This window comes from Leptonychotes weddellii, chromosome 5, assembly GCF_054177405.1.
Source record: "Leptonychotes weddellii isolate Sample4059 chromosome 5, ASM5417740v2, whole genome shotgun sequence".
Lineage (NCBI taxonomy): Eukaryota > Metazoa > Chordata > Mammalia > Carnivora > Phocidae > Leptonychotes > Leptonychotes weddellii.
In genome coordinates this window covers 117,710,126-117,737,237 of record NC_138373.1, presented here as the reverse complement: position 1 = coordinate 117,737,237, position 27,112 = coordinate 117,710,126, and the positions used below count along the sequence as shown (strand labels likewise).

Sequence of the window (27,112 nt, the reverse complement as noted above, 5' to 3'; positions counted from 1 at the left end):
ATATAATGTAGGAGGTGAGAAAGCAAGGGCACTGGTCAGGTGATGAGGGATGATACTGTCCTAGGGGTGTGGCAGTGTATAGAGAAGGGAGAGAAGTGGACGGATGGAAGAGATACAAGTTTTAGGACATAAAAATTACAAGACCCATGTTTGATTACATGTAGTAGAATAACAGTGACAACCCATGTTTCTGACTTGGACCAAGAGAAACAAAGGACCGTAAGGAGGTTATGGGGAGGGAGCTGAGGAGTCCAATTTGGGCCTCTTGAGAATTGGGTGGAACATGCCGGGAGAGATGTCATTTGCAAAAATAGAAGAGAGATCTGAACTGCAAGTTTAAATTTGGGAGTCGTCACCATATGGGTAACAATTCAAACCATGGGAATGGATGAGATCTCCTAAGATTATGTAGAATGAAAAAAAATATGAGCCTAGGATAGAAAATATTATTAAAAATAATACTATTTTTGCCTTTCACATTGGGAGCCATAGTAAAAAAAATATATATATATATATATATTATATACTACTGCTTAGGTCAAGGCCAAAAGCTTTGACTTGAGTTAATCTTGGGAATGAAAGTCTAAACATAATTCAACCATCCAAACTATATCCACTGAATGTAAATTTGTTCAGCATCTTCCACTTTCTAGATACATACATATGAATCACTTTGCACATTTATCAGTGTCACTTTCACTAATTTTTCTACTTGTTTGACTTCAAGATCCTGTCTAAATTCAGAGAAAAAAAATGGAGAGTCAAAGTACAGATAATCCAGGCCACGAAATGCTCTCTCCTAAGGGCACGTGGGAAGTATCCATGCAACACGAGGGGAGTGGTGGCATCCTCTTCTCTCTGCAGTTGATTTCAAGCTTCTTCACCTGCTTTCTCAGTTGGTTTACCCTAAGTGAGGGAGCTGGACAGCACTCGCTTCTCTTCTTCCTTTGCAGTCCCAGCATCAGTCCAGGGAATAATTGCCGACAATGCATACAGCAGTCATTCCTTAATGGTAAGTTGGCAAAAAGCTGTTGGCGTGGCAGAAAGGTACGAGATCCTGCTTCTAAACGACAAGGGGATCCTTCTGAGTAACACATCAGAGCCAGCCGCCACCAAGCAGCACAAATTTGAAGACCTAACGCCAGGAAAGAAATACAAGATACAGATCCTAACTGTCAGCGGAGGGCTCTTCAGCAAGGAAGCCCAGACTGAAGGCCGCACAGGTAATCTGCACAGCTCATTGTTTCGCCCCAGATCCCCCCTTGGGTGCTATTCCTTCAGAGCCTTAGGGTCAGAGGGATGACGCCACACTGGGGATGACAGCTGTTTCTTGACACAATGGGGACATTCACCGTGATTTACCACTTCTATATCAGTCAGCCTCTTAATACGGGCTTCAGGCTACCCCACTCCAAGTTAGATATATTGTTAAAATCTACTGCTGCTGTGATAAATTACCACCAACTTAGCGACTTCAAACAACACCAGTTTATTATCTTATAGTTCTGGAGGTCAGAAACTGAAGGTGGGTTCTATGGGGCTAAAATCAAGGCATCAGGTATCAGCAGGACTGTGTTTCTCCTAGAGACTTTAGTGGGAGATCCTCTCCTTGCCCTTTTCAGCCTCCAGAGGCCACTCACATTCCTTGGCTCATGCCGCCTTCTAGCAATAGCATTGTTCCAACCTCTGTGTATGTCGCCATATCTCTTTCTCTACTCTTCTGCTTCCCTCTTCCATCTTTTCAGGACTCTCGTGATTACATTGGTCACCACCCGGACAATCCAGCCTAAGCTCCCTGCCTGGAGATACTTAACCTAATCACATCTATAAGGTCCCCTTTGCCACATAAGGTAACATATTCCCAGGTTCTGGGGATTAGGACATGGACGTCTCTGGGGGTCATTATTCAGACAACAACACTGGTCTAATTGATGACTTCCTCATTAAGGAGCTAGGTCTGAAAGGGGTGGGGGTGATGCTGACAGAGACATGAAGATGAATAGGCATGCTTTGTCCTGGAAAAGCTGGCTGACTGGTGGTGGAGACAGACACATAGACAAAGGATGGCAGTACATTGTGAGAAGGACTGTATACAAGAAAGGAATGTCCAACATCAAGAGGAGCGCTGAGGTCAAGTGGAATTGGGAGGTCTTCATAAAACTGACCTTTCAGTACTATCCTGAAGGATGAAACAATTCTACACATGGAGAGAAGATAGAAGGACACCCGGTGCAGACAGATTGTCCTGTGCCAAGATGGGAAGGTGTGGGAGGACCAGTGAGAAGCCGTGGGTGGATGAAGTATGGGGGGCGCCAAGGAGAGGTGAGGCTGGAGAGGCAGACTGGGGCCAGGTTAGAGAGTGCCTAGCACGCCTTCCTTGGGAGTTTATTTTTCATCTTGTAAGCCGTGAGGAGACCACACGGGGTTTTCAGCCAGAGAGTGAGTGTTTTGTAATAAAAATTTGTACCTTAAAAAAGATTAATCAGAGGCCACAGGGGAGGGATTGAATGGAGAAGAGACTCACTCATTAAGTCATTTGTCACTGAGCACCTACTGTGTGCTAGGCACCTTTCTAAATGCTGGATACCAGAAGTAAGTAAAACAAAGCCTGATGGTCATGAAGCTCATATTCTAGTAGGGAAGAAAGGCAACAAACACAATAAATAAGTAAAGAGTGTAGTAGGTTAGATGGTGGTGAATACCAAAGAGAAAATTAGATCAGGAAAGTGGAGTAGCAAGTGTTAGAGGCTTACAATTTTGGATAGTACAGTCCTCAGAGGTTTTGTCAAAAGGTGATATCTGAGTAGACATCTGAAAGAAAGGAGAAAAAGGGTTATGCAGGTATTTGGGGGAAGAGTATCCCCAAGCAGAGCAAACAGCAAGGCAGAGACTCTGAAGCAGGAGTGTGTCTGGCCTGTTAGACCGGTAAAGAGACCAGTATAACTGGAGCAGAGTGAGAACAGAGAGGGGGGATGTGGTCAGAAAGGTGGTTGGGGTCATAAGATGATTGCAGTTACAGAAATGATAAGGGTCAAAAGCTAAACCACCACAGGGACCCTGATGAAGAATAGTAGATATAGTCAAGAAATATTTCTTCATTAGATAAGCTGGCACTTGGTGTCTGAGTAGAGTACAGAAGGAAGAACAGAAGATTCCGGAGTTGCTACCTGGGGTATCTAGTAGAAGATGATGCCATTAATTGAGATAAGAGAAGCAGGAGGAGGCCGTGTCAAGGAGAAATGGACAGGGTTCAGTTCTGTACTGTGTTTGAGATGTCTGAATGACTTGCAGCGAGAGATGATCATCGGTAATTGAAAATATGCCCCAAGCTCAGAAGAGTGAGCTGGAGGTAAATATTTGGACAAAAATTCTATTTAAATCCATGTCTTAGTCTGTTTAGGCTGCTATAAGAAATAATACCATAAACTGGGTGGTTTAAGCAACAAACACGTATTTCTCACAGGTCTGGAGGCTGGAAGGCCAAGATCAAGGCACCAGCAGATTCAGGGTCTGGTGAGGGCCCATTTTCTGGTTCATAGATGGCATCTTCTTGCTGTGTCCTCACATGGTAGAAGGACGAGAGAGCTCTCTGGGGTCTCATATATAAGGGCACTACTCCCATTCAGGAGGGCTCCACCCTCATGACCTACTCACCTCCCAGTGGCCACATCCCCTAATACCATCCTCTTGGGGGTTAGGTTTCAACATATGAATTTGGGGGTGGAGGGGGACATAAACATTCAGACCATCACAATCCATAAAGTGAATGAGATTGGGTGCTCAGCTTGTGTTACGGAGTATGAAAGGAACAAAGGATAGAATGATGAGAAATGTCAACTTTTAAGGACCTGGTGCGAGGAGAGGGAGAAAGTGGAAGAGGAAGCGTTTGGAGTGGAGGGAGGAGAACCCAGCGGAGACAAAGGCAGGTGTCCTGGTCTGTTCCCACTGGTAGCCCAAGACTTTTGGGGCATCAGGCAGCACCTGTGCAAACAGTTTGGCAGCAGGTCATTGCTGGGGGCTCCTGATCACTTTGCCAATAGGTGCCACTGAAGGCCAAGAAGGTCATCGAATTCCAAGGTCAATCTTTAAAAAAAAAAATGGCTTTGGCTTTTCCTCTTGCTTCTCTTTCCTCGATCCCTGAATCGAATCTCCTCCTTCTGCCTGCTTTCTCTTTCTTTCCCCCTTCTCTTCCCTCCCTGCTGCCCTCACCTCCATGGGCCATTCCTTAGCTTTCAGATGGCACTCAGAGATAGTTTTTTGCTCTCTGATATAGCTCTTAGTATTAAGAAAACATTTAGTCACACAGGTCAGATTAACATTTATTTCATACCCCAAAAAACGTCTTTGAAGATAATTTCCCATTCCTGGTTTTCTTTGTTCTCTTGTGGGTTTTGGGGGTGGTTTTTTGGTTTTGTTTTTGTTTTTTTCATTAACGGTTTCAGCATCAGTCATGCACAAAATTCAGTCTTCTCTGCTTTGGGGTCTTCATGAAGTCAATATTTTCTGAAGGCAGAGACCATGTGTTTTGAGCTGCTATGGAGTGTGTCCCTGTGGGCCTCGGGCCTGGGCTGTGTCAGGGGGGCGTGCCAAAACTCAGTCTCACTCTCTCGCTCGACTTTTCCAGTCCCGGCAGCTGTCACCAACCTGAGGATCACGGAGAACTCCACCAGACACCTGTCCTTCAGCTGGACCACCTCAGAAGGGGAGCTCAATGGGTACAACATCTTTCTGTACAACCCAGATCGAACACTTCAGGAAAGAGCTCAGGTTGACCCACAAGTCCAGAGCTTCTCTTTCCAGAACTTGCTACAAGGCCGAATGTACAAAATGGTGATCGTAACTCACAGTGGGGAGCTGTCTAATGAGTCTTTCATATTCAGTAGAACAGGTAAGGCCCAGGGCCAAGCAGGAGTATAGAGCGGGGAAATTGTCTCAGTATTCACTGGCTTTTCTGTGATGTGTCCTTCGTTTCCTATTCTATATATGATCTAGCTCTATATGAATCTTGTGACCTTCAAGCTTTTTGACCCTAAATCAGACCTTTGATTCTGTACCAGAATAGCTTTTGCACTGGCTTCTGCTCTGTTGCTACCACTCATGGACATCATAGAGTTTGGTGGAACAATGAGTCTGGCTCCTCTTTGCGCCAGCAAACTGCCGCAAGAGGGTTGTAATCCACTGTGGCTCCATTCAAGCCGTACCCCTTGGGTTCCTACAAAGCATGCATGGAGGGGAGGGCAGGTCCAGGGAAGGGCCGCTGCGTGAAGGACCAGGCCGTGAGTGCTGAGCCATAGAAACACGGCACAGCGTGAACTGACAGAGAGAGAGACATCTCTCCGGGCTGCCAATGAGAAACGGAATTGACTCTTTTTCCATACTTTGAGTTCATTATCTTATTTTTCTATTCAGTTATTTTTCTTTTCTCATTTGACAATAGTTTTTGAGAGCTTTGTAGGCGGGGCACGGGGCTCACTGCTGGACTCTGACCGTGAACAGTGCCGATGAGGCCCCTGACCCGTTGAGCTCACATTAGCGCAGGGTGGGGGGGAGGGGGAAGACTGCAGATTTTTAGGGGAGAGGACTTGGGGACCCCTTCGAGTCTATGCAAGGAAGAAACAACATGTGACAGAGAGACTTGACAGGACAAGATACTACTTTAGACAGAGAAAGCATTTCAGCTGAGCCCTGCAGGTGAGGGGAGCCCTGCATCCCAGGTGCCCAACGGAAAATCTCAGTGTGTTTTGGGGAAGGGAATGAAAATGAGCAACAGATCCAGATCCGCCTAGACCCTGAGTAGAATTGCCTCAGTGTTACCACTTCCAGGGCGATCTGCCCCCTGCACATCTTCCCTTCTCTGCTCATTAATGTTTAAAGCTCCTCCATCAAGAGACAACAGTCTCCACTCTCCAGAGAATAATGAAGCTTACGTACCCACGGGACAGGTGCTAGTGTGTCTAAGTAACACAGTGGTAGCCGTGACTGTTAACACCCTCTTCCCAAGTGAGGCTCGACCGATATAGATGTGGGTAGGAAAGAGCTGAGGGAACTGAGAGCCTACGAGAGGGCAGGTGTGGGGGGGTGGGGAGCAGAGAGACCCAGAGGGGGATGTGAGGGAGTGAGGGGCCTGGTCAGTGAGATGGGCCAGCCTGGAAGGGGACCAGTTTTAATAAATCATTTCTGAAGATCTCATTTTAGATGCTTATCAGACTACATGTGGCAAGCATACAGAAGTCACCACCTAGGGTGGGTTTTTTTTTTTTTTTAAGATTTTTATCATTTATCGGAGAGAGAGTGAGCGAGAGAGAGAGAACAAGCCAGGGTGAGAGGCAGAAGGAGAAGCAGACTCCCGCTGAGCAGGGAGCCCAACGTGGGGCTCGATCCCATGACCTGAGCCGAAGGCAGATGCTTAACCACTGACTGAGCCACCCAGGCGCCCCCGTGGTGGTTTGCTTTATTTTAATTTGTACCACATCTCTAGGCCACACGCCCCTAAACCCAGGCCCTGAAATACAGGCCAGATCTGACTCTACAATGGGGACTACTTAACTATATGCCCAACATCACACATATTCTCACCTGTAGGCCAAATGCCTTTGTTACTAACTCTTGTTCTTAGTAAAGGTTTTCACTGTGTTTAAGTCCCAGCTTCCGTGAGTAACCTCAGAGGATCCAACCGGAATATGACAGACAGTCTCTGGTTCAGCTGGAGTCCGGCCTCCGGGGACTTTGACTTTTATGAGCTGATTCTCTACAACCCTAATGGCACGAAGAAGGAGAACTGGAGAGACAAGGACCTGACCGAATGGCGTTTCCATGGCCTCATTCCTGGAAGGAAGTACACGCTGTGTGTGGTAACTCACAGTGGGGACCTCAGCAACAAGCTCACGGGCGAGAGCAGAACAGGTAAGAAGCCCGGTGGCCAAAGGCTAGTATTGGTGGGACCACATTCAAGATATGGTTTTAATAGGAAGAAAGGAAATCAATAATGGTGTGCCACGTGCTAGCCCCTGAACTTGGGGAGGCACTATGATACAGTGGATAAAGGAAACAGACCTTATCCACAAACATACCACGAAAGATCTAGGAAAAAGATCTAGGTCCTTAGCTTAGCTCTGTGACTTACCCATGTGAAGCTAGGAAGGTCTTTGAGCCTCTCTAAGTCTCAGTTTTCTTATCTGTAAAATAGCGATAATTGTATACATCATCATTGTGTTGCCATGGCAATGCTTCCCAAATATTTTATTTCCTGGGCATATGCAGATGTTAGTCTGTATGCCACCCTGGGGTCAATGAACAGGGCTATCTGGACATAATTGTCTGTGGACTATAGCCCTCACACCTCAGAATCTAATGGAACCAAGATCTTCACACATGTGTAACCCATTTGGGGTCCACTCCTGCTCCACAGAACCCTGGTAAGGAAACTCTGGTTATGAAAATTAAAGAAAATGTGCATAAAACATTTGAGGACAGTACCTGACACATAGTAAACACTATAGATAGGAGCTTCTATTATTAGATTTTCATTATATCTCTTCCTCCAAAGTACATTAAAGTATGTCTGATGTCACTCAGCTCTCTTGTCTGCATATGTTATGGCACAGATGTGTTTATGTGATTTTTTTCATGTTCTCCTACATACAGCCCCAACTCCTCCCAGTCTTATGTCATTTGCTGATGTTACAAACACATCCTTGGCCATCACCTGGAAGGGGCCACCAGACTGGACAGACTATGATGACTTTGAGCTGCAGTGGTCCCCCAGAGATGCAATCACGGTCTTCAACCCCTACAGCAATAGGAAATCAGAAGGACGCATCATATATGGTCTTCGTCCAGGGAGATCCTATCAATTTAGTGTCAAGACTGTCAGTGGTGACTCCTGGAAAACCTATAGCCGACCAATATTTGGATCCGTGAGGACAAGTATGACATGTTTTGCTACTCTTGGTTCTCAGATGGAGGGAGGGGGAAAGTATGTGTCGCGACATCTTATTCCAGTGAGGCTTGGTTTAAATCCACATCTTTACTTGGGATTGATTAGATGTGAATTTAGGCAGAAATCAGTATAGACTTGTTCATTCCTTCAACATTAACAGCAGTGGACAATAAAGAAATTATCTCTGCCCTCATGGAGCTTGCGGTTCAGTGGGAAGTGTGAGGAAGGAAGTATTTGGCTCTATAGAAACTCATGGTAAGGGCATCTGACCCAATACAAGAGAGTTTCCTAGAAGAAGCAGCCTCCAAATCAAAACCTAAGGAAAGGGTAAGATTCACCAGGTAGATATGAGGAAAGAAGTGGAGAATATTCTAGGTAGAGAATAAAATATTCCAAGACCAGGCAGGACAGAGGAACAGAAAGGAGTTTAGTTGACCACAGCATAAAAGGTGAGGATTAGGAGAATCAGGTCATAAAATGTCTTGAGAACCATGGTAGTGACTGTAACTTTATCCTCAATCAGTTGGAGTCACTGAGGGATTTTCAGCCAAGAAATCATAATCAAATTTGCACTGTAAGAAGTCACTCTGGGTACAGTGTGGAGACTGAAAGGGGCAAACTAGAAACAGAGGGATCAGTTAGGACACATGGCTATAAATCCTAAAGATAAAAATACTTCAACAATGAAATATATATCAGTTTCTTCCCAAAGGCATTTTGGGATAGATAAAACAAACCTCAAAGAAACAAAGGTTTTCAGTATAGGAACCTCAATCCAAATATTTATTTTTCAATAAGACCACTATGTGTAGTTTCTAAGATCAGATCAGATAGTTAGTGGTTATTGATGAAATATATAGTTGAAAAGTAGAAATTTAAGCAGGTAGTTGTTTCACCTAGTCAGCAAACATTAATGTTATAGTCATTATAACTTGCACTCCACCTTGTATCCAGAGAGCAGTTTGAAATCAAATAGTTGAGTGTCAAGAGAAATAGGTGAGAAAGAACTAAGAACTTTCATTTATGGCAAGCTCAGGATAGGTTTTTGGTGGCTTATTGTGGGCTTATTGAACAGGTGTTCAATTTAAGAACTCAGTAGAGGCTGGGCTGATTAGATGGCTTCTGGAGTTCTGTATTCTGTCCTGGGTGCTGGAATCTAAGAGAGGCATCTACCAGATGGGGCATGCCTACAAGGAGAGCCACTGGCAATGTTGTGTTTTATGAAGAATGGCTGATGGAACTTTGAGGATTGCATTAGATAGGATTGGGTTTGGCTGTGGGTAACAGAAAACCCAAGATAACAGAGAGTTAAACAACAGAGTTTATAATTCTCATGTAGAATCATTCCATAATTCCGTGTCTCACACATACGCTCCAGCCACGATGAACAACTTGCAATTCCTGATCTTCCACCTTCCCACCCCACCCTGGGTGTCTGGGTTCATACTTTTCTCTGCCTGGAATGCCCCTTTCCCAATATCTTGGTGAGGGGTCATCTCTGCCAGGAAGCCTTTGCTAACTCCTACCCACCAGTAGCTCTGGAAAGTTGTCTAGCATTCCACCCAGCACCTTCTTTCTCCATTTCTTCTGGTACATTCTCCTTTCTACCCTGTATTATGGCCGTTTCAGACTCCTCTCCCTTCCTAGAGGTTAGGGCTAGTGCCTAATTCACTTCCGTACTGTTCATAGTCCCTACAAGAGCACCTTGCACTTAGCAGGTACTTATTTCTTAGTGAATGGGGATATGACTGGAGGTCTTAGAAGACACGTGGGCTTGAGAGGCAGAATGGAAAGGGGAGAAAGCTGAGGAAAGAGGCTGAAGCAAACCTCCATATTGTTCTTTGAGCAAATTATCAGAATTATGAATCAGGCAGGGTGTTTCTAAAGACTTGCTCTAAGGCTGCACAGAGAAGGTGCCTTTGGAGTCCAGCTGTGGTTTGGTTTGAAGGATTTTGAAAGATTAACAAGCCGTTAATGTTTGAAAAGATACAAGTACTGCTTGCCTCAAAGTCCAATTCCCTTATCCTGAAAAATCTTCAGGTTGATTTTTTTTTTCTCGAGATCATTCTTATCTAAACTGTTATGACTTAGCTATATATTTTAGACCATGATATGAAACACAAATTCATTCAGTGGCACAAAGATGCCAAGTGTTTCAAAGTCACGATTGTTGAGGACAAAGAGTCCTATGATGAAGGAGAAGGTGTCAGGAGAAGGGGGTTGTATGGCAAATCAGAGCAACAGGTGCTGCTCTGTGAGGGATTACTAGGTCTCCGCATAGTTCCTAAAAGAGCGCTATGATCTATTCTGCAAGCGGGGGGGAGGGCTATTAGTGCCCCCAGCTGTGCAGGCACACAGGCCCCGTGCTTAGAGGGACCCCATACTCCATTTAATATTCTGTTGTCACCATCTTGAAATCTTAATAATGTTTTGAACACAGGGCATTGCATTTTCACTTGGCACTGGACCCTGAAAGTTATGTAGCCAGTCCAGTCTACAAGGTTTATGAACAAACATACATTTTATTTTTTTTTAAGATTTTATTTATTTATTTGAGAGAGAGAGAGCACAAGCAGGGGCAGCAGCAGAGGGAGAAGGAGAAGCAGGCTCCCCGCTGAGAAGGGAGCCCAACTCTATCCCAGGACCCTGGGATCATGACCTGAGCCAAAGGCAGATGCTTAACCAACTGAGCCACCCAGGCACTCCCAAACATATATTTTAATTTGGGGAGGAAGGGCAGGTGGAGAAAAGAGAAAAGGATGAAGTTTGTAGTAGGGACGATAAAGACCTAACAATGAAATGGAAGGGGTTTTTCCTATTTGGTCAAATGTAACTGTCTTTAGCCTTTTTTTTTTTTTAAGATTTTATTTATTTATTTGACAGAGAGAGACACAGCGAGAGAGGGAACACAAGCAGGGGGAGTGGGAGAGGGAGAAGCAGGCTTCGCACAGAGCAGGGAGCCCGATGCGGGGCTCGATCCCAGAAGCCTGGGATCATGACCTGAGCCGAAGGCAGAAGCTTAATGACTGACCCACCCAGGCACCTCTAACCTTATTTTTTTTTAAATCTATCCCCATCGTATGCAGTGCTCTGTGAGCCTTTCTGATGGTTTGATGTGATTGATTAGTGCTATCTGAAAATTGTTACTGTATTTTCTGCTGTGGTTGATGAAACAATGGGCAGGCTTTTTAAATGAAGTATTTGTAAGACTTTTGACTCCTGGAATGAAATAGAGTGCTCTAGACCCAGATTGTCAAGTTCTATTCAAGAGCCTGAAGGCTCCTCAGAAATTCCTAGGGACAGGGGACAAGGCAAGGGAAGTCTTAGGGAGGTCACCCCAGCATAGCACCCCTGACCCCCAAGGCACACTTAAAACACAGGACCAGAGCCCCTCTGACTTAACATATTGGGGAACTGAGAACTTTTCTTTTTTAAATGGCTCAGCCGCTAAAATTCAAATTCAAAAACTACTTACGGAAATCATACAATTTCGCTTCATCGGATGTAATTAGAGATGTAGACCACGTCGCTGGTTGGGGAGGCCTAGAGTTTGGTGAGTAACCTGCGTGGTCAGGTCAGCTAGGTGCTTTTCTGTCAGACTGTACCTCTTACTCCTTGTGGAGTCACTCGCACCCACTCATGAGATCATGACTGATCTTCATTGAGTCCCTACTAGGCCAGGCACTCTGTCGGGCAGAAGAAACTGACTGACCACGAGCATAGGGGGTGGAAGAGCATGGTGTATACAGGGAACCGTCAGCAGTTTAGGTGCCTGGGGAGGATGGCATGTGAGCAGGGAAGGCAAAAAATGGAAGAGGGGGAGAGCCAGGGCCTAGAGGGTGACAAGGAAGCAATGACAGGTCTTAATTTTCTCGTAGAGCTAGCATTTACTGAGCAATTACTATGCCAGGCGTGGTTTTCTAGGTGGCTGTGCCTGGTTCAACTCACTGACCCATCACAGTCCCCACAGGAAGTAGATACTCTTATTAATTTTCCCACCTTACATATGTGGCCGCAGACACGGTAAGTAACTTGCTCAAGAAGCCACACCTGGTAAACAGAATCTGAATTCAGACAGGCCGAGCTGCCCTTTTAACCTTCTGGCTGCTCAGCCCCACCTTCCATCTGACTTCTGCCCCTTAATTTTAGTGCCCACGCTAAATTTAGTATTTGTGTTTCCGATCACATTGGCACTGGGTGATTTTCTGAAGGGACAGCATTTTAATTGTTAATGGTTCTCAAAGTGTGGTCTGGGATGCAGCAATTCCTCAGGAGATCCCTAAGAATTTTTTTTTCCTTGAAAAGCAATCCAAATAAATCTTGAGAATTACTGTTGTAGATCTCAGAGCACATTGGGCACAAAGGAAATGAGGAAAAAAAAAAAAAAGTGTGTCTCCCAGAGTTGTGACGTGTCTGTCCCTCTCTGTCCTGTAGAGCCGGACAAGATTCAAAACCTGCACTGCCGGCCTCAGAACTCCACAGCCATCGCCTGCTCTTGGATCCCTCCTGACTCTGACTTTGACGGGTATAACATTGAATGTCGGAAAATGGACACTCAGGAAGTTGAGTTTTCCAGAAAGCTGGAGAAAGAGAAATCTCTCCTCAACATCATGATGCTCGTGCCCCATAAGAGGTACCTGGTGTCCATCAAGGTGCAGTCGGCCGGCATGACCAGCGAGGTGGTGGAAGACAGCACTATCACAATGATAGACCGTAAGTGTTTCTGGAGGTAATGCACGGAGCGAGCCCGGCTCTACGGCGGCCTGTACCGCCGTGTGCGCGGGCACACAGCTCACCTCCCCGTTAGCGAGGCTCGTGGTCACTTGCAAAAGGGAACCTGAAAGCCTCCGGGATGCGGAAACGTTTCTCCGTACGTAGGTGAAGCATCCCGGCAGCAAACAAGTGCAATAAATGATCTTCGAGTACTTGAATGAGTTAGTGTTTCAATACATCACTTTGCCTGATGGAGTTAGAGCTATCGGGGAGCTTCTAGGCAATTCGGTGCTACAACTTCAGGAAATCCTGCTAAGGAGCCGCCTCTTTCATTATGTTTAACGTGCCTCTGGCAAGTCACTTCCTCTGCCTACTTCCCTCCAGGAGAGGAAGAGGAGGTCTTCTTGATTGCAAGTTTCAAACACAGACGCGCATGCGCCGCGCACACACGCACACACGCACACACGCACACGCACATCCCGATGTAGGTGAGTGGAGACCTTCATGTCACTGATGGTTGTTTCTGTGGAAGAGCAGAGTCCTGACTCCCCTGGGTTCCTTCTCCATCCTTTTCAGGGCCCCCTCCTCCACCTCCACATATTCGGGTGAATAAAAAGGATGTGCTAATCAGCAAATCTTCCATCAACTTCACTTTCAACTGCAGCTGGTTCAGCGACACCAACGGAGCTGTGAAATACTTCACGGTGGTCGTGAGAGAGGCTGAGGGTAAGTGATCCCGGATTCTCTGCTTCATCAGAGGTCACCGTGGCAGCTCTGTCTGTGACAAGTTTTGATGAGTAGAAAACTCAATTTTGATAGACTTCTGCCCTATCTCCGCTGGATGCTGGGAGATTTTGTTACAAAAACCTGCTCAAAGGCTCTTTCAGCAGTAAAGCCTGTTATTCACTGGATTTAACTATGAAATGGGTGAATAATAACACTAGCAACTGCAGCAATAGCATAAATACCCATCACGTAGAGAGGCTTTGCGATGTGCCAGGCTTGTTGGAAGAGCATGGATTCTGCAGTGATTTGCACAACCTTCACTGCTCATTCAGTGCTGATGGCTACTTTTTGGTTCTGCCATCAAGCAGCCGGATGCTTCAGTGTCTTCCCCGCCCCAGTCTCCCAACACCTCAAGGAAGCACGCGCTTCCAAACCACCCATCGATTCACAAAAAACATTCAAGAGCTAAAAAGCGGGAAAAGATGATCCCGAAAGGTGTTCTTCCTTTCTCTACTGAATTTTCAACAGTAAATTTCATCTTCTAGTCGACCAAATTATTCCATGTCTACCTAATTCCTACGGGCCAGGCAGATAACTAGGTAAGAGTTGTAACAACGTTGCATACAACCTCAAGTATGATTTTTTTAGAGCTTCTTCTGTTGGCATTTGTGAAACCATCTACAGGAGTGTCACATTTGCCACTGAGGTTTTGTGCCCTATTTCTCCAAAACAGATGTGTGTGTCTGCAGTGACATCATATATTTGACGTGTCTTATATTTTCCAAAATTGTTTAAGGTGCTACACATCCCTGGCTATTTTAACCCATTTGTGGGCAGTGAGAAACTTTACGCCTGACAAATGCTGGAGGGGTTCCTAGGCTAAACAGTATTTTAGTCTCACGGGGTATCTAACGGTCCGTGTGCTTTGACATTTTATTTAATTGTACTGAAGTTGGTTATGCATAATTAATTAAATAATGTCAAGGGTCAGGGGTGCATCCCAGATTTCCTTACATCTCATAAATAGATATATTGACTTATATCTACAGATAAGGATTTAAGAGAGAAATCAACAAACTATGCAGCGATTTTTAGCTTTAGTGAAGATAATGGTTTATTACATGAGTGTAAGGCAGTGACCAAAAGGAAGCCATACCCCGGCAGGCAGCCTTGTGTTCTCCAGCCTTGTGGATTTCAATTATTGATGTCTGTGGAGATGGGCTGTGCTCCCCTGGTGATCTAAGATAGCAATCCATCTCATATAAATGTCTTTCATAGCATATATGTTCATCCTAAAGGCAACATTCCTTTTCAGTTACTGCCAACAAGGTAATATTTCCAAGACCCACTCATTTTGAACATATTTTATTAAACAAGAGTCCAGATGTGGTGAACCCCTGCAATACCACCCCTTGAAGTGCACTGTAAATGGTATCCTATCTCTATAATATTTACCTTCCTACTTATGCTTTCCTCCAGCCAACATCAAAACGAGTTTGCAGTGCCAAAACACACAGCAGGCTGGGTGGACAGGGAAGAGTTCTGGGAAGCGTGCTGCACGAGGGGCCAAATTCGAGCCAGGATTAAACTGTACTCAAGATAACAGAGAGCTGTACACAGAGCCACAATCAGACTGGGTGTGGCACGTGGAGCGTGCCTGTGGGTGACTGCTCTGGCCTTGAACTTGATTTCTCTTATCTCTTCCTTATTTCCTAGGTCATCGGGATTTCCTTATTAGCTCAGCTACAATGGTCATTGGCAAGGCAGAGAGCTTATTGAGTGGGTTGACTTTCACAGTGGGGAGTGTCCAGCTTTCTCGGGTTCTGGAACACATTTATCGTCTGATGCAATGAGTTAACCGCTCAAACACACATATTTTATTTCCTAGAAAAATGATGGGTGTGTGTGTATATAAACCCATGTACGTGTGTGTGTATAAAATGTTGTATACACATAGACTCTATTTTTAATTTTTACTTTAGAAGAAGTGGATTGAAACTAATTTCATTAGGAGACTTTCACCGCATCCTTGAAGATCAAAGTGTCTGCCCTTTGGACCCGACCGGAGATGGTGGGAGAGAGGAGGCAGACTTAGAAGCCTAGGGAGAGATCCCTGAGGTCACTGAAGTCAGGAGGAAGTCAGTGGCTCACCGTGGGTTTCTCCCTGCAGGCAGTGATGAGCTGAAGCCGGAACAGCAACACCCTCTGCCCTCCTACCTAGAATACAGGCACAACGCCTCCATCCGGATGTATCAGACCGATTACTTTGCCAGCAAGTGTGCTGAAAGTCCTGACAGCAACTCCAAGAGTTTTAACATTAAGCTGGGAGCAGAGATGGAGAGCCTGGGTGGAAAATGCGATCCCAACCAGCAAAAATTCTGTGACGGGCCGCTGAAGCCGCGCACTGCCTACAGGTTAGAAGCATTACCATCATTTTGCAAGAAGGGACATGCTGCAGGAGCGGGGGCTCAGCTGTCTGGGTGCCTGATGCGTCTGAGCTCCTGTAGATTACTACCCAGCATTACGACAGTGCTGTGCATGTTCCTGGGTAGTTTATAAAAGCTGTGTTCCTGCCTCCATTCACAGGTAATGTGTAAAGAAGGCCTTCGGTGTTGTGCAAAAGCTCCAGTTCATTACACGAAGACTTGAAGTTCCTTAATAGATGGTTCTTTCTCCTCAAACTTCTTTAATACAATTCAACAGTTTATTTACCATGTTAATGACTGTGAAAGTGTCCAAACAGAAAGATTAAGTTTAGGGAGACCCAAGAAAGATAGGGTTTCATCTTCTACTTCTAGTGAGGGCTGACATTACACTTATTTATTTATCTTCTAAGGCATGAAAAGATGAAAGTGCTCTTTGGTCCAGACAGAACTCTCAAAGGCAAAATCTCCTGCATGTACGGGAGTACCCTTTCCTCCTGCTAGGCTGACAGATGAGAAGGAGCAGCCATTTGATTTGGCCCCAGGAAGCGGTACTGAAGCCAGCAGGCCCTTCCCGCCACGGGCGTTGACAGTGCCCTTGGTCTGCACTGTGCTCCCCGAAAGCAAGTATAAGCAGAGGTACACAGCATCCCCAACCAGAATCCTCAAGAAAAAGAGAATCTCGGCCGCCATCTTGGATATAAGCTGTAGGCATCCAAGATCAGTGCTTCTGCAGAGGCTGTGTTGTCTCTCTTGGGTGTTGGCAGAGCTGACATCCAGTCAGTATGGCAGCCAGTCAGGTTCTCTGTGGGCCAGGGTCTATTCTGTTTAGTCGGTGCCCAGGGCTTGCTGACTCTTACATATTTTAAATATCTCCGCTGAGTCTCCGCAGAGACTTTCCTGCAGGCTCCATGAGGGACGATGACATGGCATCACACCTGAGAGCATTCTCAGCCCCTCCCTGGAATCGACGTGGGCAGGCTGACAGTTTTCCTAACCCGGAGGACTCACTTTGCAGGAGCTCTGTAGCTACGCCTCTGCCCAGGGCTCACCACAAAAATGCTATTGCTACCCCAGCCAAGGTCAGCATCTCCAGAGGAAACACGCACAAACGTAGTAGTGATGTTTCCTTCAAGAAGAGACCCTAGGAGCCTACCTGAAGGAGGGGAGAGCTCAGACAGGGCAAAGGAGAAAAATGTAAGAGAGAGCAGAATGAGGGAATCCTTCAGTTTCTATAAGAATCAAGAGATGCCTCAGGTCCTGGGTCACATGGGCTCAAGGAAATTTGAGCAAAAGTCTCCCAAAGGCTCTACTTGATTTGTGAGTTAGTCAGTGGAGGCTGTTTTTTGTTTGTTTGCCTTCTGAAAGAGAGGGAGAGAAGATGACTCCTTACTTCATTTAAGAGAGGGGCAGTGAGAAGCTATAGACGGCTCCTGTCGGCCCCGAGCCCACCACTCCCGGGCACCCGCCTTCCCATCCCTAACAGCTGCCCAGGCCTGGGAGATCCCGCATGGAGTCCAGGTGCGGCCACTTAGCCGTGTGACCTCGGAAATGCATTTCAATTCCCAAACCCTCTCTTCTCTCATCTGCAGAGGATCCCTCAAAACTGGTCATGTCCCTTCTAGATGAAGGTCTTCCAGTGGTCCCCATTCACTTCCAGGAGTAAGTGAAGATTCCAGAGCAGGGCACAGAAAGCCCCCGCCATCGGCGTCCTGCCTGCCTCTCCCGCTTTGCCTCCCACCATCTGCCGCAAGTACGCCCTGCCTTTTGCTCCCCTCACTTCCTTTAAATGTGACATACCTCTCTTATACCTCTGAGCCTCTACACATTCTTTTCTATTTGGGATGCTCTCCCCTCCCTTGACTGGCTGGTGCATCCCTTCATACACCTCAAAAGCCAGCTCAGCCCTCATTGAGCCCCACATTACCCGCCCCCCGCCCCCGGCACCCGTCAGCCCATCAAGCTGCGCTGGGCAGGTGGCCCCCACTCCGTTTCCGCAGCAGCGCTCAGACCATCCATCCCTCCAGTCCTCTACTCACCAACATCTTTTAGCTCTCTGACGAGGGTTACCTGCCCTCTTCACTAGACTACGAGAGTTTGCAGTCCAATAGAGGAGACAAAACAATATGACAAGTACCTGGCCCCCAAGAGGCGCTCATTCGATATTTGTGAAGAAAGAAGGGAATGAGCCAAGATGCTCTATGAACAGTTACACATTCTTATTATACCTTAATCAACTCAGGCCATACTTATTTGCTTTCTAGAAACACAGCTCTCCGATATTTCTCCACATTTGGTTCAGTCCCGTGAAAAGCATGCCGGGCAGATAATGCTTGGTAAGAGGAGGCCTAGCCTTTCAAAGTAGGTGGGGGAACCTCATGCTAAGCGGTGTCCTGTGTGGCTGCTGACCCCGAGCTTAGTGCAGTCAGAATTCTGCCTCTCTCAAGATGACGATTGCCACAGTGACCCTCGATGCTGTCAGGCATCTTTTTTTTTTTTTTTTCCGGAGAGAGAATAGGTAGACAGGAGAGAACACGGGGGGAAAAATAGGATTGAAAAGAAATGGGAAATGCTAGGTTTAGCTGCTTTGCATATTTATTATGTCAACGAATGTAATGTGTTCCCAGTTGTTACTGGGTTCCTGTTATCTGGGTGTATAATTAGCGTCATTCCATATAGGAAGAGAAAGGGCAGATCATGATGGGTGGGAGGCAGTTTGGAGGTTAGCAAAGTGCTGATCTGGTTTTGTTTCTCTTCTAAATAGAATAGCAATGTGACCACGAGCAGGTAGTCAGCTTCTCTTGACCTCATTTTCCCCAAATGAAGGAAATTGAACCACATGATCTCTAACTTTGTGCTATAGATATCTGATTCTGGACACATATAAAGTTGAAATCATTACTATCATATATCTGTTTATTAAAATAATCTTATTCAGATATATATATACAGAAGCATCTGTAAAATATAGGCAGAAATGTTGAAGGACATGAGGGTAAACAAATGCTGTCAAGGTTCAAAAGGCTTCTTGAAGGAGGTAACATTTTAGCTGAGCATTAAAAAGTAAGGAAGGATTTGAAAATATGGAGAGAGGGACAGAAGGAGATTCCGGGTGGAGGGAAGAATGAGAGTCCAAGTGCAGAGGAAGAAATACACAGACTGTTTAGAGAAGAGCAAATAGTCCAGTTTCAAATTGTGGGGAGAGCATGAAAAGAGGTAGCAGGGAAGACAAGCCCAGGAAGATAGGGGATCTGGAAGATCTGGGACAGGATCGGGGTGGGGGGGTACGGTGCTAAATGCTGAGCTATGGAAGTGGTGGTGGTGTCCATTTTTGGAAAGGGTTTAAGAGCAGAGTTCCTCTTGATCCCACTAAGTTTAAGGTAATCCTCTACCAGGTCATGATCTCCTTCCTGGGTTCCTAAAGGTCCTTATTCATTGGCATCCATATTGTATTTTGGGTTTTGCACCTAGAATTTCAGAACAGAACATGTCAATGTTGTTGTATCCAGGGTTTTTAATTTACAAATGAGGAAACCAAGGCATAAAAAATTTTAGGGGCCATTTATCTAATCAGGAACAGAGTGCTAGCTAGACCTCAGACCCTCTGCTTCCTAGCCTGGGCCCTTTTTACCATCCCTCCCACAGAAGTCAGAGCTGTTAAACCAAAACTAAGCTGAGAGGAAATAAGAGAAAGAAATCTGGACTAGGATTCAGAAAATACAGAGTTTGGTTTTCTTACACCAGCTTTCTCTGTGATCTTGAGCAAGACACGGAATCTCTCCAAGCTTCAGGTTCCAAATCTCTGAAGTAATATCATAAGCTCCCTTGTTACATGGGAGACACTGGAGATGCTCAAATAGAACCATGTTTGTGAAAGTTCTTCCACACTTATAAATCATTATACCAATATAAGAAATTCTTTTCACCAGAGAGACTCATTTCAATTTCCAAAAGTACAATGCATTAGCAACACACACCAACTCCTCACCTTCCCACTTAACACAAGCTGACTGCTTGTTACCCTTCAGGGACATCTCACGATACTTCCATCAACAGCCTGTTATTCCTGGAAGTACAACTTTTGACGGGAAAGCAGCTTTTAGAGATGGAAATTATAGATGTGGTTGATCAATATCGTCCTGCTCATTTTATAAGATGGCATTTGGACGTGGGCATGAGTTGGAAGGAGGGGCAGAGGGGCAGAATGATTCACCCTGGCCTGATACTATTTCAGCATTATTACAGGGCGTGCCCAGAAACTTTTGGGTTAAATAAATCTAGATTTTTTTTTTTTTAAAGGAAAAAGAGATGTCCATTCACTTTCATAGGATTTAAATTAACACTGGGAAAGTTTCCCCATATAAATCAAGCCTGATAGTCTCAGCAAACCTACAGTTGAAAAGAGAAAGAACTCAAGAGCTGGCCTGAGCCGGTCTTTTTTTTTTTTCCTGAGGCAGTCTTTAACTTAGTGCAGGGATGCTCTCCTACAGCTTCTCTGAGAGCTGGTTCTCCTTCAGCCTCTGCGTAAATACCCTCAATGACTGGGAGCTCACTACCTAATGCAACAGCTCATACTCTAGATGTTGCAAAGCAACTTTATGTTCCCAAACTATACCTCCCTGTGACCTTTCAGCCTATGGGGCTTCACTCTACCTTCAAGAAGAAAAATAATGTCTGTTTCCTCTTCTATGTGAGAATTCCTTAAATCTGAAGTCAACCATCATGTTCTACTAAGTCTTTCCTGTTGTCATTGTCCTGTTTAATCACCTCGAACGGTCTCTAACCCTTCCTAAGATATGTCCCCAGAAACTGAATGCAGCCCTCCAGACTGGCCTGACTCACCCAGGGAATATGAGACCAAGGTTCTCGGACAGGGACAATAGACTTTTCATCCAGGCTGAGGTTACAAATTTATCTTTTCATAGCTGCATCTTGCTGGTGTATTGAATTTAGGACCAGCTAATCTCTGGGCACCATCCCACATGGATATGTGGATGGCCACCTCAGCAGCTCTCTTTAGGCCCATCCTGAATTCCTCCCTTCTCCTCTTCAGGCTGGGCCCCATCTGGTCCTTCCTTTCCATGCTTTCCCAGTGTGGTCCCCTCTGCCGGAACACAAGCATGGCTGCCTCCCTCACTTTCCTCTGATTTCTAATCCAGAAGCCCTCCACTGACCATGCTGAATAGGGCAGTTCCCCACACCCATCGCCATTGCTATCCATTTCCCTTACTCTCCTCTTTTCTTTTTCCTGCTATTCCATATCACCATCTGGCATATTAAATTTGTGTAAATGTTATCTGACTTCTAATACCAGAGAATGTAACCTCTGTGTCCCTTGCAGTATCCCCAGATCCTAGAACAGGGACCGGCACATAGTAGGGGCTCAGTAAATATTGGGTGAATGAATGAATAAATGCGTGAATGAACCTGGGTCTATCTGATTCCGTAATTCATGTCCTGCCTAGCATACATATGGACCAGGTGCCCACCCTATGGCTCCGTGAACACATTTTCTGGTCAGCTCTCCTGTGGTCAGCCACTGGCACTTAAATAAATCGGTTTTCCTTTCAGAATCAGCATTCGAGCTTTTACACAGCTGTTTGATGAGGACCTGAAGGAATTCACGAAGCCACTCTATTCTGACACATTTTTCTCCTTGCCTATCACCACTGAGTCAGGTAAGACAGGTAGCCTCCCCATCTACCCGCATAGTCTCCAACTGCCATGTCACTTACAAGGACCTCCAGTGGAGAGATCTGGTGACTTGGCTGATAGTGAGGGGAACATGCATTTTTCACTTGGAATTTAATCTTTATGGGATCCTGGATGATGTGGATTAGAGAAATTCCTCCTACTTCTAAAGGAGAATGGGCTGAATGGGCATTAATCTTGAAAAGAAGGTAGAAGTATCAGATTTTTTTGATTAAAATGAAGTTTTTAAAAATAATGGGTGAAAAACATTCAAATTAGGAGCTTGCACAGGCCAAAATATAAGTACAAAAGGCTTTCAGTCATAGGTGGGAATATATGAATGCACAAACATAGAAATGCATAGAAAAAAAAGACTAGAAGAAAAAACACCAAAGTATTAACAATGAGGGGCGCCTGGCCGGCTCAGTCGGTAGAGCATGCAACTCTTGGTCTCAGGGTCATTAGCTCAAGTCCCACGATGGATGTGGAACCTACTTAAAAAAAGGATTAACAGTGAATATCTCAAAGTAGTGGCATTATAGGTGATATTTTTTCCTTTTGCTTATTTTATGTTGCTTTTGCACCATAAGAAAATGTTAAAAGACTTTACATACGTTTAAGAAAGAAACTTCTCTAGAGTTTTAGAGGGAAAGCCTGAAAAATAACACTAGGTAATACTTACTAAATGAAATACTTTCACATGAAGACATGAAATAGTTTATCCAATCTTCACTACAACCTTCTGAAGTAGATACTATTATCATCCCCCATTTTAAAGGTGAAGACCTGAGGCACCAAGAGGTTTAAGTAACTTGCCCAGGATAGTAAAGCTGAATATGGGCATTTTCTGCTGGAGCCCTAAACCTCTGTACTGCATTGCCTCAGAATATAACCATCATGCTGAGAATAGCATCATGTTTCAGCACATTGTTCCTTGAGACCGTCATCTGTCCCAGCCTGCCCCTGGAGCCAGGGTTCTACAATGCTTGGTCTCAGGAAGTTCTTCTTCATAGCTAAAACAGTCTCTCATGCTGCATGACAAAAGATGACTCAGCCTCACAAACACTCCCATCTATTTATGCCAAATATAGGGATAATCTCCCACTTTTCAAACCAAAAAGGGATCAGAGCACAGTTAAGAGGATTTATATGTGTTTGCTTATAATTTAGTGTTAAGCAGGGGCATTATAAACACAATTCTTTCCTATTTGAAAACAACAAAAATTGCATGCAGTTCAGTAAAGGAAGGTAATAAACATATATCCAAAAAAGAATATTAACCCCATTAAAAGAAAAATGATTGTGTTGATTTAATGAGTCTTGAAAAGCAACACTGAATAAACAAATCCAAGGGCTTGAAATGCAAGTTCAACAATGGGCTACTCCGTAGACCTAACTGTAAGAGCTAGAACAGTACAACTTTTAAAAGAAAACGTAGGAGTGAAACTCTGTGACCTTGGATTAGGAAATGATTTCCTCGATATGGCAGCATTAGCACAAGCAACAGAAGGGGGGAAAAGCCAGGTAAATGGGACTTGATCAGAATTTGTGCTTCAAAGGAGACCATGAAGCAAGTGAAAAGACAACCCACAGCATGGGGGAAACTATTTGCAAATTAACATCTGATAAGGGTCGTGTGTCCAGCATGCGTAAAGAACTGTTACCTTACAACTCAATAATACAAAGTCAAATAACAAAGGATGTGAGTAGATGTTTCACCAGAGAAGATACACAAATGGCCAATAAGCACATGACAAGATGCTCAACATCATTAGTCATTAGGGGAAATGCAAATCGGAACCACAGTAAGACACCACTTCATACCCCCTAGAATGGCTGTGATCAAAAGACTATGATGAGGGGCGCCTGGGTGGCTCAGTCGTTAAGCTTCTGCCTTCGTCTCAGGTCATGATCCCAGGGTCCTGGGATCGAGTCCCACATCGGGCTCCCTGCTCGGCGGGAAGCCTGCTTCTCCCTTTCCCACTCCCCCTGCTTGTGTTCCCTTTCTCGCTGTGTCTCTCTCTGTCAAATAAATAAATAAAATCTTTAAAAAAAAAAAAAAAAGACTATGATGACTGTTACCAAAGATACGGAGACATTGGAACTCTCCTACATTGCTTGTGAGAATGTAAAATGGTTTAGCTGCCTGGGAGAACGTTTCTGCAGTTCCTCAAAATGTTAAACCTAGAGTTACCATCTATCTAAACCAGCAACTCCACTCCTAATTTTATACCCAAAAGAAATGAAAACATATGCCCACACAAAAACTTATACACGGACATTCTTAGCCGCGTTATTCATAATAACCCCCAAACAGAGATAACAAATGTCCGTCAGTGGATGAATGGATACTATTCCATACAAGGAGATATTATTCACCTATAAAAAAAGAATGAAATACTGAGACAGGCTGCAACATGGATGAACTTTGAAAACATTATGCTGAGTGAAAGAAGCCAATGACCAAAGACCACATATTTCTGACTCAGTTTATATAAAAGGTCCCAGAATGGGCAAATCTACGAAGACAAAGTAGATTCGTGGTTGCCAGGGGCTGGGGAAGAATGGAGAATGACTGCCAAGAGGTATGGGGTTTCTTTTGAGCGGTGATGACAATATTATAAAATTGAATGTGGTCGTATTTGTAAAACTCTGTGCCAAAAATCATTGAATGATACAATTTACATTGGTGAATTGAATGGTATGGGAATTATATTTCAATAAAGCTGTTTTTAAAATAGGCTACTCTTACCTATTCACAAACTCCCAGGGGTAGGATCATACCAGATAATAAAAATGCAATTTCATTAAAACAGCTCTCAATAATTCACTGGACTTGCCGAAGTCCCCAGTGCTATTATACTTGTTTCATACAAATGAAATAGCATTTTTATCTTGGTGGCAAACTGCTGGCCTTTATCTTGAGTGTCCTAAACCTTACATACAAGCTCCAGTGAGCATAAGATTCCTTTATAGGCCGAACGCCATTAACGTGCAAAGTGTAAGGACGGACCTGTGGTTACGGTGTAGTAGCCAATGCCCCGGCTCCACGGCTGCATGCTCTCACCATCTGATAGTAAATACTGCAGCATGGGCATCGTTCAAACTTTTCTGTAATAACGTTCCTAGGGAGATAAGGTTTCAGTAGCTCTCTTCCTGGTTCTTTAGCACTAATTTTCCTGCCTGGGTTTGCTGTTTCCTCCTGGATTCTTGCAGAGCCTTTATTTGGAGTTATCGAAGGTGTGAGTGCTGGTCTGTTCTTAATTGGCATGCTGGTGGCTGTAGTTGCCTTATTCATCTGCAGACAGAAAGCCAGGTGAGTACAAAGATTCCTTTAGCGATCGATCGGGCTCCCAATTTGAAAGATGCGATTGAAAATGCCCTCTCACCTGAAAAGTAAGAAGGGGAGATGATTTCATTTCTCCAGATGAAATCACCTTTGTTTCTCAAGAAAAACAAGTCAAACCCTCCAACCCTGACTGGCTTTTTTCAGCCCCGCTCCATACCATTGATGAATTTTGCCCTCGCCAAATGACTGAGGGGCCATCTGTAGCTTCGTCTGAACGTGAAACAACTCCTTTTGCTCATGAAGACAGATGTCTGTGAATTGTGCACCCAAGTGCTTTTCTGAGAAATGCTGAAAAGTATGGTTGACATCACCATTTCATGGTCATATTTGCCATGCTAATTTAAGAAGGGACCAAAAAGAACCAAATAGCATGTGGCCCCAAAGCCACGCCCCCTCCTCTTAGGGAATTTATTTGGCACATTGTCCTCCCTCTTGCAGTCATGTCTTGCATCTAAGGTTTACTGGGGTTTTTTTTTTAAGGAAAGTTTTATTGAGAGTGTGGGAAGTGATTATGACCTGTAGCCAAAAACCAGAAGACAAATCTCCAGCTATTGCAGAGATCCGTTTCTGAGTGGGAAAAATCTATTTCTTCTTTATGTTCTTCCTCCCCTCAAAGAGACGTTGGCTGAGTGTAAATCTACATGAATACTGAAAAATCCATATTTGCACAGACATGCACAGCCTCACCATAAATGGAAAAATTTGTTTAAGTCAAGTTTCGTAACCAGACTATAAATCCTCTCCCTTATGTTGCAGCCATGGTCGAGAAAGGCCCTCTGCCCGCCTGAGCATTCGCCGGGATCGACCATTATCTGTCCACTTGAACCTGGGCCAGAAAGGGTGAGCGCCACATTTTCCTACACATAATGTATTGAAAGATGAGTTGATTGTCTTATGTGAGATTTGCTAACGAGGTCTTTCTTCTTTTGGCGTCCTTCACAGTAACCGGAAAACGTCTTGGTAAGAGCAACAACTCATTACTGTGTTATCTGCTTTTGAAATACCACTCGGACTGGGTATGGCAGCGTCCCTTTTCATCAGTAATTTTTTCTCTATTGTATTTTTAACTATAGCCCAATAAAAGTAAATCAGTTTGAAGGGCACTTCATGAAGCTGCAGGCTGATTCCAACTACCTTCTGTCCAAGGAATACGAGGTACGACTCAGACTCAGGGATGCTTCAGCAGTTCTAGTCGCTGCCAGAATTTCCCTCCCAATCTCTCCTGTGGAGTCACAGGCTGATCGGGCTCAGGAGTCAGGATGACGTGCAGAATCCATTCTCTGTGGGATATCCCACCTAGTCTCCGAGGCCAGTCTGATCTCCACAATAGCACAGCCAACGAAGTACTACTTGGGCAAGATGTTAAGGAAGAATGAACAAATCTCAAATGTAAACCTAATTCTGTCAGTTACTTAACCTGGCATTTTGCTTGACTGGGAGACAAGGTGGTGTGGTGACAAGTGCCCAGGCTTTGGATTCGACTCTCAGCTTTGCCACCCGTGTGACCTGGGGCAAGTGAGTTATCTGGTCTGAGCCTCATCTGTAAAACGGAGGTGAGGATGCCTCCTTCGAGGCTCTTGTGGGGATCAGAGCTCCTGCACATCCAATAGGAGGCATTCCGTAAACAGTAGCTATTGTGACATATTCTTAGATCGTTACGTATCTCGAGGACTGTATGATTTGCCTTATTCTATTTCACATTCTCCATTTGCAAACTTCTTTTTGACCTAATAGGATTTGAAAGACGTGGGTCGAAACCAATCATGTGACATTGCACTCTTGCCGGAGAATAGAGGGAAAAATCGATACAACAATATATTGCCCTGTGAGTTTTGTGTTGAAATTTGTAATACTATCTTCCTCCAGCCGTTGCTTCTCTTTTCCAGGAATAAAATGGGGCTGAAGAAATATGGTATAGTTGGATATGGAAGAGCAGAGGCTCTGAATGCCTTTTAAAAGGAATGTTATTGAGCTTCCCTCCCATGGGGTAACAATTCTGAATTCTGGTTAGGAGACGCCTCTCATGCTGTTGACATTTCATCCTGTGGTCCCACTGCTTCTCCCTAACAGCAAAGGCCAGTGTGGGTTTCCTTAAAGTCCCCCGTTAGCGATTATTGTATATTTTTATTATCCCGACCCGATCCGGTGAAGCAATGGAAGATGGTTGTTCTGGATTGTATTCATTCCAGCTGTGAAAGGGAGCTGGCCGCTCCATCAGGCAAATGGTATCATGCTATGAAGGAAAGTGCAGAGGCTGCCTCAGAGAGCATT

At 44.8% G+C, this 27,112-nt stretch overlaps 1 protein-coding gene across 2 annotated transcripts in view; it reads left to right on the top strand.

Annotated features, from left to right (window-relative positions):
* Positions 1 to 27,112, top strand: part of PTPRB (protein tyrosine phosphatase receptor type B) — a 110,543-nt gene that overhangs the window by 67,035 nt on the left and 16,396 nt on the right. For both annotated transcript variants that reach the window (XM_031027040.2, XM_006732342.3), the window contains 13 exons: positions 954 to 1,223; positions 4,625 to 4,888; positions 6,640 to 6,903; positions 7,645 to 7,926; positions 12,374 to 12,652; positions 13,229 to 13,378; positions 15,549 to 15,792; positions 21,373 to 21,479; positions 24,709 to 24,808; positions 25,598 to 25,681; positions 25,784 to 25,801; positions 25,915 to 25,996; positions 26,576 to 26,666. In XM_031027040.2, coding sequence (XP_030882900.2) covers positions 954 to 1,223; positions 4,625 to 4,888; positions 6,640 to 6,903; positions 7,645 to 7,926; positions 12,374 to 12,652; positions 13,229 to 13,378; positions 15,549 to 15,792; positions 21,373 to 21,479; positions 24,709 to 24,808; positions 25,598 to 25,681; positions 25,784 to 25,801; positions 25,915 to 25,996; positions 26,576 to 26,666 — 2,235 coding nt within the window. The remainder of the gene's footprint in view (positions 1 to 953; positions 1,224 to 4,624; positions 4,889 to 6,639; positions 6,904 to 7,644; positions 7,927 to 12,373; positions 12,653 to 13,228; positions 13,379 to 15,548; positions 15,793 to 21,372; positions 21,480 to 24,708; positions 24,809 to 25,597; positions 25,682 to 25,783; positions 25,802 to 25,914; positions 25,997 to 26,575; positions 26,667 to 27,112) is intronic.